The sequence below is a fragment of the Furipterus horrens genome, unplaced genomic scaffold (genome assembly GCF_987537825.1).
Source record: "Furipterus horrens unplaced genomic scaffold, mFurHor1.1.pri manual_scaffold_9, whole genome shotgun sequence".
NCBI classification, from domain to species: Eukaryota; Metazoa; Chordata; class Mammalia; order Chiroptera; family Furipteridae; genus Furipterus; species Furipterus horrens.
In genome coordinates, this window is record NW_028327179.1 from 45,593,893 (window position 1) to 45,606,742 (window position 12,850).

The 12,850-nt window shown below is 32.6% G+C and overlaps 1 protein-coding gene across 1 annotated transcript in view; it reads right to left on the minus strand.

Annotated features, from left to right (window-relative positions):
• The window catches only part of GNAI1 (G protein subunit alpha i1), an 84,268-nt gene that overhangs the window by 12,244 nt on the left and 59,174 nt on the right, over positions 1-12,850 (minus strand). The window contains exons 4-5 of the mRNA XM_090287298.1: positions 6,950-7,107; positions 3,467-3,595 (exon numbers count right to left, since the gene is read on the minus strand). Of these exons, the coding sequence (XP_090143424.1) occupies positions 3,467-3,595; positions 6,950-7,107 (287 nt within the window). The remainder of the gene's footprint in view (positions 1-3,466; positions 3,596-6,949; positions 7,108-12,850) is intronic.

Consider the following 12,850-nt stretch of genomic DNA (forward strand, 5'->3'; position numbering starts at 1 on the left):
CTGCCTTCAAATGCCTAGCCCTCCAGAACCAAGGAAGAATCAATTTCTGTTGTTTTATGCTGCCTACTTTGTGGTAATTTGTTACTGCAGCGCTAGGAAACTACATCCCCCCACCTTGTTTATTTTTCACTATAGCAGTTATCATCTCCTGAATATTAAATATTTATTTATCTCATTCCCCCTTAACAATGTAAAGACAAAAGTTTATTTTGGTAATTTTATACTTCCTACACTCTATACACACAAATATTTCATAAATATTTATTTCATATACATTTGTTGAATAAATAAATGAACTGTGTCTACAGAATATTTAAAAAACACTTCCAAATAATAATAGACTAACTTTACCATATTAAAGATCCAGGTCTTCCAGTTACGCTATGGGAATATTAAATATTAAAGAGCTTTAACTTGAAAATTAGGTCATCTGACAACAGAATTTTCTTCAATTTACTTAAATTAGAAATAAATGAGGGTCATTCACACACTGGTCATAAAGAAAGGACCTTTCCTCTAAGTCAGTGCTTGTCAAACTTGAGTGAGTGCACAGTAGAAATACTGCTGGATGATGTCAATGCTGCTCATCTGAGGGCCGTACTCTGAAAGTCACCAGTCTAATTCTTAAGCAAGGAGCAAAAAATGACTAAGAACTGATACTACAAATGATAGGACTGTGCACAGAGCATTATTCATTGTTTCACACATACATTAAAATTACCTTCAAATTTCAAACTTCCGATTTAAAAAACATTAACGCCAGAACAAAATTATAGTACGTTCTTCATATGAAAATATGAGACTTCTGATCAGCATCAAACAGGGCTTGAAGTTGAGTTTTCTTTGGAGTCTTTTTTAGGAGTGGTGTAAGGTGTAAGGAAATACTGGAGATCTTGAGATGTGCTTGCTGGCTTATCCTCAGACTGTGATCTGATACCACTAGGACTGAGACTGACTGGTACAGAGCTAGTTGGCCATATATGGATATCAACCCAAAATATGACACTGGAATCCAAAATCTATTATACATTTATATTATTATAGAAAATAAATAGGAATTTGTCTTATATCATGATGATCATTTTATAGTAGAACGGAAGCTTTAATTCTATATTTGGCAAAAATATCCTAGTAAAATAAACCTATTCTTTAAAGCAAAATAATCCATGTATGCCTAGTCACAGAGGTGATAAGATAAATTTTTAAACAATAATATCTTCTTAGTGTTTCATTTTGAATTTAATTCCAATCATTCTACAAAAGAAGTGACATTTAAATTTTACATCAGCAGTTAAAATCTGACAATGGTTTACAACACAAAACACACAAAATGATAAACACACTCAAGAGTTCCCAGTAGAATTACTTTAAGTACATTTCTGTCCTCATTCTTCTGAGACTCATTTAACATATAAAAAGCAAATCTGGAACCATATGTTAGCAATGATAGTAATTTAAAAGAATTTTCAATTCCAAAATAAGACCAAGTTTATCTGAAGTTCTGGACAAACCTATGTTTAAGTCAGCAAGTGAAAACAATAACTAAACACACCCTGGGACATTCTACCTCATCCGAGGAGACTACACAGAGCAAGATAAATGGACTTCCTGGAGGGATCAGGGTGAGAGACAACTGGATTCCAGTACATGCCTGATACTAAAATGACAACTGAGAAACTCATGCTAGCAGGGAAAAGCATGGTCTGAAGTGAATGTTTAAGGTGAATCTAACCAGATTGAAAGGAATTTATAGTTAAGACTGCCTCAAGTACCAAATGACTGACTTAGCATTTACCACTCCCATTTCTCATCATTTATACAGCTCTCACTTCTACAACATTCTATTTATAGGAATTAACTCATTTTATACTTAAACCTCTCACAATGGGCAAGATGGTAACACTCTGTCAAGAATCTTAACCTAGTTTACCCACTTACCTAATAGGAGCCTAAGTCTAGAATTCCTTCTTGCCAACTCAAAACCCATGCATTTTTCTCCTTGAGCTACATGGTTAGATTAAAACCATTATTTGAACATAATTTAAAGTTTGCTACAGAGTATGGTGTTTAAATTGAGATAAATAAAAAGCAAAAAAATTAAAAATCTAAGATGCACTAGGTTTTAAAAAACAAATCTTAAAGCCTCTTTCTAACAGTGAACTTCTTTATAATTACAATTACTTCATAATTTAAAAATAAATATGACAATACTTCACAGATAAGACATTTCAAATTATTTAAAATAACATTTTAATATTCCTGAGTTCGGTCATGTAATATTATAGAAATAGTAAGCAGACCAAGAGAAGGTAATGAATTCAATAAATGATAATGGCAGCAAGAAAAATATCTACTGACAGCTTCTAAAATAGAAAAACAGAAAAAAATGAAAATAAAAGCAGATGCAAAGCCGTACCATGCACAAAGTTTACAAGGTCAGATAAACTAATTATGATTTGTATCTCTGTTTAAGAAGCTGCTATGGAAAACTGAAGTTAAATTTTAGTTTTCTGGAAAACTCAATTATATGAGCCATTGAATGTGGTATAAATTAATGACAAATGATAATAACAAATGTATTTAAAATATTAGAGGGAATCAAAGGTATAGTTGCATATATTTAACTGTGTTTCCCACAACTTGTAATTTTCAACATCCTTAAGAGGTGAGCTGATGATTATTGTTTTGTTTATCTTTGACTTGGAACCTTTTTATAAGATGCTTTCAGAAATTCTGCTTTATTATCATTACTATTTTAGACCATTAGAGTTAAATGAAGTAAAGTCCAGCAGTTTTTTACATACTTTGAAAATTGTTATTGAAAAAAGAAAAATACAGCTCCATAAATTTGAATGTAATGTTTACCTAAACTTCCCTGAGCCTGGTTCATTATAAAATAAGTAAACTAGACAAAATGAGCTCCAAGATCCCTCAATTTCTGAAGGCCAATACAATTCGGTGCCTTTCTGCTTGGACGTCAGTAAGTTAATAATCAGTACACTCTAAATAAACATTTTTCAATCACATCAGGTTGCACGAATAAAAATTTTCAATAAAAATGTTTAAGAGGTTCTCTTCATTTTTAATATTTCCATAAATAAACATATCCTACCAGTAAAACTATCTCTTTCTAACCTAAAAACTGATGGCAGAAATTTCCCCAAATTACAGTATTATAATAGTATTTTCTATTTAGGAAAAAAAGACAAAAGCTATTTTTATTTAAATCACTGTGAAAAATATAAGCAAAAGGAATTTGCAAGGCTATTTGTTCTCTAATAAAAATAAATATTCCTAAAAATGTTTCTTGCCCTCTTTCATCCCAAAATTCTTTTGTGCAATCATCTCAGGAAAATTTTTTATAATTTCCAACTCTCAGTTTTTTAAAACTTTTATAATTATACCCTTTTCCTAAACAATGTGTTTTATATCTTCATTATAAATCATATGGTTTGAAGCTACTCACTTAAAGTGAAGATCTTTGAAAGTAAAATGGGTTTCAACAATTCCTGTTGTTTTCACTCGAGTTCTGAGAACATCTTGTTGAGTTGGGATGTAATTTGGTTGAGCTATTCTGTCCAAGTCATTCAAATAGCTGCAAACATAAACAATAAAACAATATGTTAATAGTTAATACAGTCAATAAAGATCATCTAGATCAGAGTAAAACATTTTGACACATGCAATATCGAAGTTACTGGACGTTTTCATATTTCTAGGTAATGATGTAATACAACATTAAATTAGTTTATATCTTACACAACTCCCATTGAAATGGACATGTTTATATTTTCTAGCCACAAAACTCTTCTAATATGTTTTGAATGTTATGCACTTTGTTCCTGGAGGACAGTAATTAGTAATTCTTGTTGGGAAAGAAAACAGACTAATAATAACTTCTTTAAAAACACCTAAAATAAATGCACACTATGTGTTTGTCTTTAAAAATTCTTCATTTCATTTTTTTTTGATGCAGTGCTGTGTTTACATTCCAGACATTACTGTTTTGTTGAGGATTTAGAAAGTTAGTTTCAGAAACGATACAGTGAGGAAACCTCTGGCCAAAGGCTAAATTCGATGTTGTTCCTTTTCGATCAGCCTTCAGTTACATACAGAAAAGCACTAGACATATCTGAATTGTACTGGCTTTCTAAATCAATATCCAAATTTTACTTACTGATTTTAATCACTCATTCAACACTCTCGGCCAACAATGTTAAATACATTGAGATAAAAATGTGGTGGTGTCATACCATGCAATTATTTTGTATAATTTGTAGTACAGTCCATGTTATATTCATGGATAGTGAGGGGTATGAATAGAAATCTGAATGGTAGGACAGAAAAAAGGAATGTCGTTCACATCGGGACCCGCAGAAAACAGTACAGGGCAGGAATAGTCACATCTTGTTTCTCAGAAAGTAAGGCCACTAATAGGCTATGCACAACCTAAAATGGGAAGTCTGGAATTAATCCTAAGGTCAGCTGAATGTGGAGAGTATCCCTGCAGTGTTCTGCAATAACTAGGACAGAACGTGAAAGACAATTTAGAAAATAAGTTTAGGTACAGATGACAGGCACCAACTATTGCCACTTTAATTGACGTTATCCTCTGAATCTGTTCCTAGCCATGCAGAATGGGGGTCTTTCAAACAAAAAGAGCTCAACAAATGTTTGATTTATTGGGGATGGACCTGAAAAACTATCCAAACACTGAATTAGTAACTAAAAATGCTTTAGACAGTTAAATACATGTATCTGTTGTTGACATACAAGAATACAGAGAGCAATAATAGCTAGAATTATCTGTATTGTATTTACTTAATTTAGAAGAATCTTATTATCTTTTATTGCATTGGTGATAATCCCCTAGTACATTATTTGATTTTTCAATCCCACATACATAATGCTATACCTTATTGTAGAAAAAGCTGATTTAATAAACAAGCTAAACAGTCCATGGCAAGATTTTAATTGTCCCTATGAAATACGGCTCTACTCTTATTTAAAATTTTCTCTGATGGTTCATAAATACATTTACTTGTTTAGAATTGCTGAAATTCTAATAGTTTCTAAAAATAACACACATTTGTATTTCAACAAGACAAAAACAGACACCGTGAAAAATTCCAATTGTTTTAAATGTTCATAAATTTAAAGTGTAAATTGGTGGTTAGTCTTAAATGGGCAACTTTGCAGTGTTCCCCCCATCTCCAGCCATAAACTCAGAAATAAAAATGCCCTGGAATCACTATGAAGAAAAAAATTTCTACGACTTTCTCCATTCTTGAAAAATGACTCTATTATTGCCATCTTAAGGTCAGAGCTACCAGGAATGAAATAACGGGGAGCCAAAGCAATATATTTTTCTCCACATATGTCTAAGCACTGTATACATGAGAGGATCTTGGTGAATAGACTGAGGGTCCAGGAAGACCACCACAGCTGGGGATACATATTTGAACCTCTGTCCCCTAAGTTACTGAAATAGCTCCTCTTGCTGGGCTCAGCTCAGAGCAATCTTGTCACCTTAACAGCGATTCCCATTTAGATTCTTCTTCAGGTACTTGTGGTGCCAAAGCAATATGGTCTGAGAGTTGTGTTCTTGCTCTAAGTAATTTTCTTTCCATTTCTTTTCGCTTCTGTAAAGTTTGGTTTATTAATTCATTCACTACTAAAAAGGGCACATTGAGTGATGACTATGTGTCAGGCAATGGAGATAAGAACGCTGAGCAAGAACAGACTTTCCTGAATTTACAGTATAGTGGCAGAGACAGAAAATAATCAAGTGGTCTAAATATAAGTAAAAATTAGATGAATTAAAAAAATGTAAAATCTGTGAGTGCTATGAAAGAAAATATATTGTATTATAGTACATAAACCAAGGAGGCAAGGATCTACTCAGTGATTCAAGGCCTATTTCTTATTAGAAGTCACACCAATTGGAGAGATGAGCTACATATTTGATAAGAAATGTTATCATTCACACTAAATCTTTCATGTAACACACACTGAGTACTCTGATGTGCAATAAATGATGTGCTACATAATAAGCACTGTCATGTTTTTCCCTGTGGCAAAATGTGTATATTTACGCAGATCCTTTAATGCCTGTTATCATCGCTCTAATCCACACTTGTGTCCCTGAGAGTCAATAGCTCTGTCAAGAAAATGGAGCAAACTTGGAAAGTAAAGTGAGTGCATAGCGCATGTTTTAAGGCCAGTTAATGCTACTCATACCTGATATTTTTGAGTATGTGTGCCAGTTATGTAAACAGATGATATTTTATTCTATGTAGATAACCAAGCAGAATGCTCCCTCACAACTTGCTTTACAAACTTTCTGGGCCACCATCTGGAAAATCAGGGCATATTTTTCTTCCAAAAAGCTACTTAAGGTATCGGTAAGCAACATGTAATGCACAAGGGCACAAACAATTCGCAATTTTCAAGTGTAGAGGTATTTCACTCAGTGAGAAAATATCTTTGAATCACCATGTGTCCCTTCAAAAGGGGTGCATGTTTTCAAGGTGTCTCTCACTGGACAAGTCACTCTTCTTTGGTACCATTAGTATAACAAAAATAACCCAAATCAGTTACTTTCCACTTTGGCTAATCCCAGGCAAAGTAGAGATACACACACATTCAGAATGAACTTTGGGAAGTTCGAATTACTTTCTTGGAAATATACTGGAAACAGTCCCATTCTACATGTTTCAATTAAGAGTTGTAAACATAAGTCTCTTGAGATACTTTTGAACACAAAAGAAGTAACAACATTGCTATCTACAAATATACAGAAAAGAAAGTTTTAAAACATTGTCATTCTGAGTATCTTGAATTGTATAAGAATGTGTCAGCCATTTCTGCAATAAAATTGACTCGGAGGTATATTTGACCTGCAAGTAATTATTCATGGTAGTTTAGTTCTGAAGTTATGATTACTTACTATGCTGCAGAATCATTAAGCTGGTACTCTCGGGATCTGTTGAAACAGGCTTGTACACCACTATCTTTCCACAATCTCTTTATAACTCCAGCCAGTTCTGCAGTCATAAAACCTTCTTCGGCAGCTCCAGCAAGCACAAAGAGTTGACGGGCATCATCCTGAACATTCAAAGTTTATTAAAAAAAAAAAAAAAAGGTAAACAAGGCTATTTTACAGATTAAAAAGTACAAAGGGATCATTATAGATGACAAAAAGTGCAACAATTAATTTATTTAGTTTTTTATATTTTTATTTGATTTTAAAGAGAGAGGAAAGGAAAGAGAGAGAAACATCAATTTGTTGTCCCAGTTATTTATGCATTTATTGGTTGATCCTTGCATGCACCCTGACTAGAGATGGAAGGTGCAACTTCGGCGTATCAGGATGATGCTCTAACCTGCTGAGCAACCTGACCAGGACAAGGATAAAGTTTTCTTCTCTCTCTCTCTCCCTCTCTCTCTCTCTAAAACACCATTTTAAAAAGTTGGCTGCTCCAAAACAACATAATCTTAAATCATGAGAGTACATTTTGTGGTCTTTGTGATAGCTATCAAGGCATTAGGGAGCTGGAAGAATGACTGCCCTTACAGTTATTCACCAACTATCTCCTGACAGTCTGTTGCACACTAAAGAGTATCACTTTTGAGAAAAGAGAAGAAGAATGTATGCTTTGCCACCCCCTCCCAAAAATGTGTCTTATCTAAGAAATATATTAAAACTGTTAGAGGTTATTTTAAGATAGAATCTATATAATGTTAGCTTTATGATATTCCTTATATAAGAAAAATAAGTTCAGAGAAGGGAGAAACTGGCATGGAATAAGCAAGGATAATTTCATAGAATGATTTGAGATTTTCAGAAGACATTCAAGCATGTATACAGTAGTCTCCCTTATCTGCAGTTTCAGTTACCAGCAGTCAACTGTGGCTTGAAAACATTAAAATTTTCCCGTCCACTGACATCATCATGGCTCCATGATCCAGGATCATCTTAAGTAGATGATCCTCCTGAAATATCATCAACAGGTCAGCAGTAGCCTAAAGCCACCTCACAATGCTCACATTATTCGCCTCACTTCATTTCAGCACACAGGCATTTTATCATTTCGCACCATCACAAGAAGGGTGAGTACAGTACAATAAGATTTTGAGAGGCAGAAAGAGACTATATTCACATAACTTTTATTACTATATGTTATTATAATTGTTCTATTTTATTATGAATTATTGTTGTCAATCTCTTACTGTGCCTAATTTACAAGTTAAACTTTATCTCAGGTATGTATGTATAGGAAAAAACATAGTGTATATAGGGTTCGGTTCTATCCATGATTGCAGGTATCCACTGCGAGGGGGTCTTAAAAAGTCTCCCCCATAGATAAGAGAAGACTACTGTACATTAAAATAAATGGGCTAGGAGGTAGGGGTAGGTGTTCACTAATGCAGGTATAGGAAATAAACACAGCTTTGGAAAACAAATAATCATGATGCATATAGAAACAGAATGAAAAATAATTTAAATAAAGGAATACTAGATATAAAGTTAAATAAATGTCCTTAAATTTTGAGATTACAAATATGCACAGTATTCATTATTCACAGGTAATCAACTACACTAGGCCCATGCTATCCAAAAGTAATATAGCACGAGCCACTGATGAAATCCTAAGTTTTGTAGTAGTCACATTTCAAAATGTAAAAAAAGTTGAATTTGATATTATTTTATTTAACCTATACATAAAATATCATTTCAACATGTTGTCAATATAAAATCATTGAGAAAATTCATACCTTTTATACATATCTAGTCTTCAAAATCTGATGTTTATTTTATAGACAGCACATCTCAATTTAGACTAGATACTTTTCAGATACTCAATAGCCACATGTGAGTAGCAGCTATCATGCTGGATAACATGACTATAGTCTTCGGGTAATAACATAGTTAATCTAAAAATAGGGGAGATGTGAAGTTGCTACCTTCACAGAGATTCTCTTTAGCCTGAGACTTGTAGCTTTCTCTCTATATATAACTGGGTGGATGATACTTACTTTTTTTAAGGGACATTTTTTCAAAGTATTATAGTAAATGTTTATAAAGTGATAGCATGCATTATTCTAGGTATATAGAAGAGAAGAATTTGGTGGCACAGACTATCAAAGGATACTAACTGACAATATAAATTCATTTTGTTGCCAATTTGTGATACATTTTCAGATGGAACCATCATGAAAAATAATTGTCTCTCAGCATGGGAACATATTAGTAGAGCATATGTTTCACTTTTTAGTAAATCATAAGAGAAATGCATGTAAGCAACACATGTTATGTAATAAACTCCAACATAACATGGTTTCAAGCCATTCTTAGCACTATTTACTAATTCCAGTAAACAATTATTCACTTTCCCTAATAATTACCTAAAATGAGAAATTTCTAAATTTGGTGGTTTTTATTAAACATCAAACATACTTTTCTCCATCTATTTTAGAAAATTACTTTTCACTTAGTAAGTTTTTAAAGGAGCTTTCATTATGATATGTTTTATTCAATTGCAATAAAATTTCTTGATAGAAAAGACTAATATCCTCTGGTATGGGTTATAAAATCACATTCTCTTCACACTCCGTAGGAGGAAGCCAAAATAAAAGACATGAGAAACTTAGTAAGCTATATTTATGAACTAGGCTTTCTGTGACATTCAAAAATGTCTCTTCTTCATGAAGTGTAAAATATTCTCTTTCCCTTAAAAAACTAATTAGAAACATTCATTTCCATGTAATTAGCAGGACATTTAGATATTTGTAGATGAGTGTAAAAGTAATAAATTTAAGCAGGAAAGTATTTCAGAAATTATTCTACATAATTTTTGATTTTGTATGAAAAGTAATGGACGACAGGGTGGGGAATGACTGTGGGGGCAGACAGAGCAGGGCAAAGGGGGAAAATTGGGACAACTGTAATAAAATAACAGTAAAACATTAAATAAAACCAACCCCAAAACACAGAGAGGTTAGGCAACTCATTTAAAGTTCCACAGCTAATTAGCAATCCAATCACACATATTAGTCAATGATTAGTAAGTGGCTATGGCCTAAGACAGGATAAATTTTAAAACTGCAGAATGTGGACAGTGATTCTATTTTGCCATAAAATGAAGTCTTTTCAAGATTCGTGTAAAATAATGTTACTTAGAAATACTTACAAAGATAAACAAGAGTATACCAGGGCAGTGTGGCATAGGGTAGAAAAAGGATAGGGGTTATTGAAGAAAAGCACATGAATTTAGTCCGAAGGGCTACAGGTTAGTAAAGCTGTTTATAGGGACTTACTTGTGATATTAAAAAGACAGACATGTTACTTGCCAGGCAACTGTGAGTAGCAAGAAGAACCCTTGGATGCATCCAAGTTAATGTCTTCAAATTACTAAGAACTAAATGAAAATAAGGCTCTTTAGAGAATATAAGTTCCAGTTTATATAATGGCATGCTTTGGTAATTCAGCAAAAGAGATATAAAATGCTAGCATGTCAAGAGACATAATATGGCCTCTATTCCCACTGATGGTCAGTGGGAATACTGTATGTATTTAGTGACAGCACATTTTCTTTGAGGCTGTTACACACTTTATAAGAATTCAGAAGAGTATGACCAGGATGGAGAAGAGACTGAGGGATCATGATTGGCTGTCTTCTGACATATTAAGTAAAGATCAATAAAGGTAAGAAAGAGCCAACTTCTGTTTAGAAACAGAGCAGAAAAAGGAGAATGCTTAGGGCAAAATACATCAGATTTCAATTCCATAAGAACAATTAACAATGAAAGCTATCCAAAATAAAGGAGGAGGAGTGAGAGAGAGCAGTTTTTAAGCACAGGCTAAATGATTCTTTACTATAATACAGCAGACAGATTTATGAATGAGATTAAGAGTTTAAATAGAAAACACCAGAAAGCACTTCTATAATAAAAACTAAAAAATATGATGATGGAATCTGAAAAATAGTGATACCCCTGAATTTTTGGACACAAGGATAATATGTTGATATTATGATTGCTATATGTATGGGAATCTTTCTTTCTTTTTCTTTTTCTTTTATTTTTTTTTTTGAATCTTTCATTTTAATGGTTGAGGTCAATTACCTCATTAATAGCATTTGCCAATAATCCTGGACAGCATATATGAAAACTATTTACATATTTCATCTACCATGATTCTATAGCATATAAAAGCTCCTACAGATTGAAGACAGCTATCTGCTTTCCTCAAAGTTAGTGTACCCTTAAGTATATCCTGAGAACTTTAGTAGAGTTGCCATTTCATGGTGACAATCCCAGACTTTAAAGAATTGCTTTACCTAAGGCATGTGTAGGTATAAAATGTTTTTCTCTAAAGCCACAAATGTAATCGAAGTAAAAATGACTGAGGCAAGGAAACAGGAAGCCATTTTTCTTTTTTCCTACAGCATTGCTTAAAAGGGGTGAAAAGCCTAAAACTAAAATAATCTACTTTAATTTTAACTAAATTGAAGATGGCAAAAATTCTAATTAAATTGCAGTGAGTATGAGCTTCATTATGTCAGGAAGAAAAATTATGATAAATGTGTTACTCAAATACCACTTTTATGCATATATTTGTGAATCTTATAAATGTATATTTTTATTTTCAAATTAAGATAAACAATGTTGAAGCATTCTTTATATGGACAATTGAATCTGCTGTTAAAAGATACAGAAATGTGATAATCAGTACATGAATTGCACAAAATAGAAAAATACTGTGCTAGAGGTACATATTACAGTTCAAATGAAAGTTAGTATCACTTTAGCACATGCATCAATCAATATTTTTTAGAATCAAAAACAATATAATCCTATGTCATCTTAGTTCTCAAACATAATCCAGAACACAAAACCAAACACTTACCTGGAAACATAAGTAAAAACAACTAGAAATATTTTGAAAAAGAATATCAGAGAAGGAGGACTAAAATTATCAACATTCAAAGCCTACAATGTGTAGAATAGTCTGATATTCATTTAGTTCAATAGGGAAAAAATCCTAAGTTTAAATTTACTATGATGATAAAGGTGACAAGGTAAATTAGTAAAAAAGAATATGACTATTCAAAAAACCTTAATAATCAGATAGCCATCTGAAGAAAATAATAATGTAGACCATTATTCCATACATACAACAAGTTTCAGAGGGATTAAAGAACAAACACAAGAAATGTTAAAATTCACTTCCCTAAAATACTTTTAAAACAGCATATTTGGTAACTCTCTGGTTGAGAGATTTTCTAAATTTAAACATAATCATAGAAATAATAGAAGATTTAAACAATAAAAACAATAAATTACAGGCAAGCAAAATGCAAGAGAACATATAAATTAGTGGGGAAAAGGCTAATACATATGTACATACAAACAGGCAAATAGATAATTGAAGCACCAAGGCTCCAATAGGTAAATGAATAAGCAATAAAATAGAGCACTAACACAAAAAAAACAAAATATAGTCAATAAGGATATGAAAAACTAGACAACTGTACTAAAACTTGAAAATATAAGTTAAATTGAAATAAAATTTCTTAATAAAATACCCAGTATTTATTAAATGTAACACTCCTAAATGTTGACTACTTAAGAGTGCTAAGAAAAGGCCCTGTCCTAAACTACTGCTGGGAAGGTAAATCGCTGCAACCCTTCTAAAAAGCAGTCTAGAAAATCTGGCAGCCAGACATAAACTAACTGAAGAATTAAATCACAAAATTAGAGGAACAGAAAAGTAGCCATGATGCTGAGGCACTGGGGAGAACAGTAGCTTGCATCAACTCAAGGCAAGGTTTTCCTGCTCCTTAGA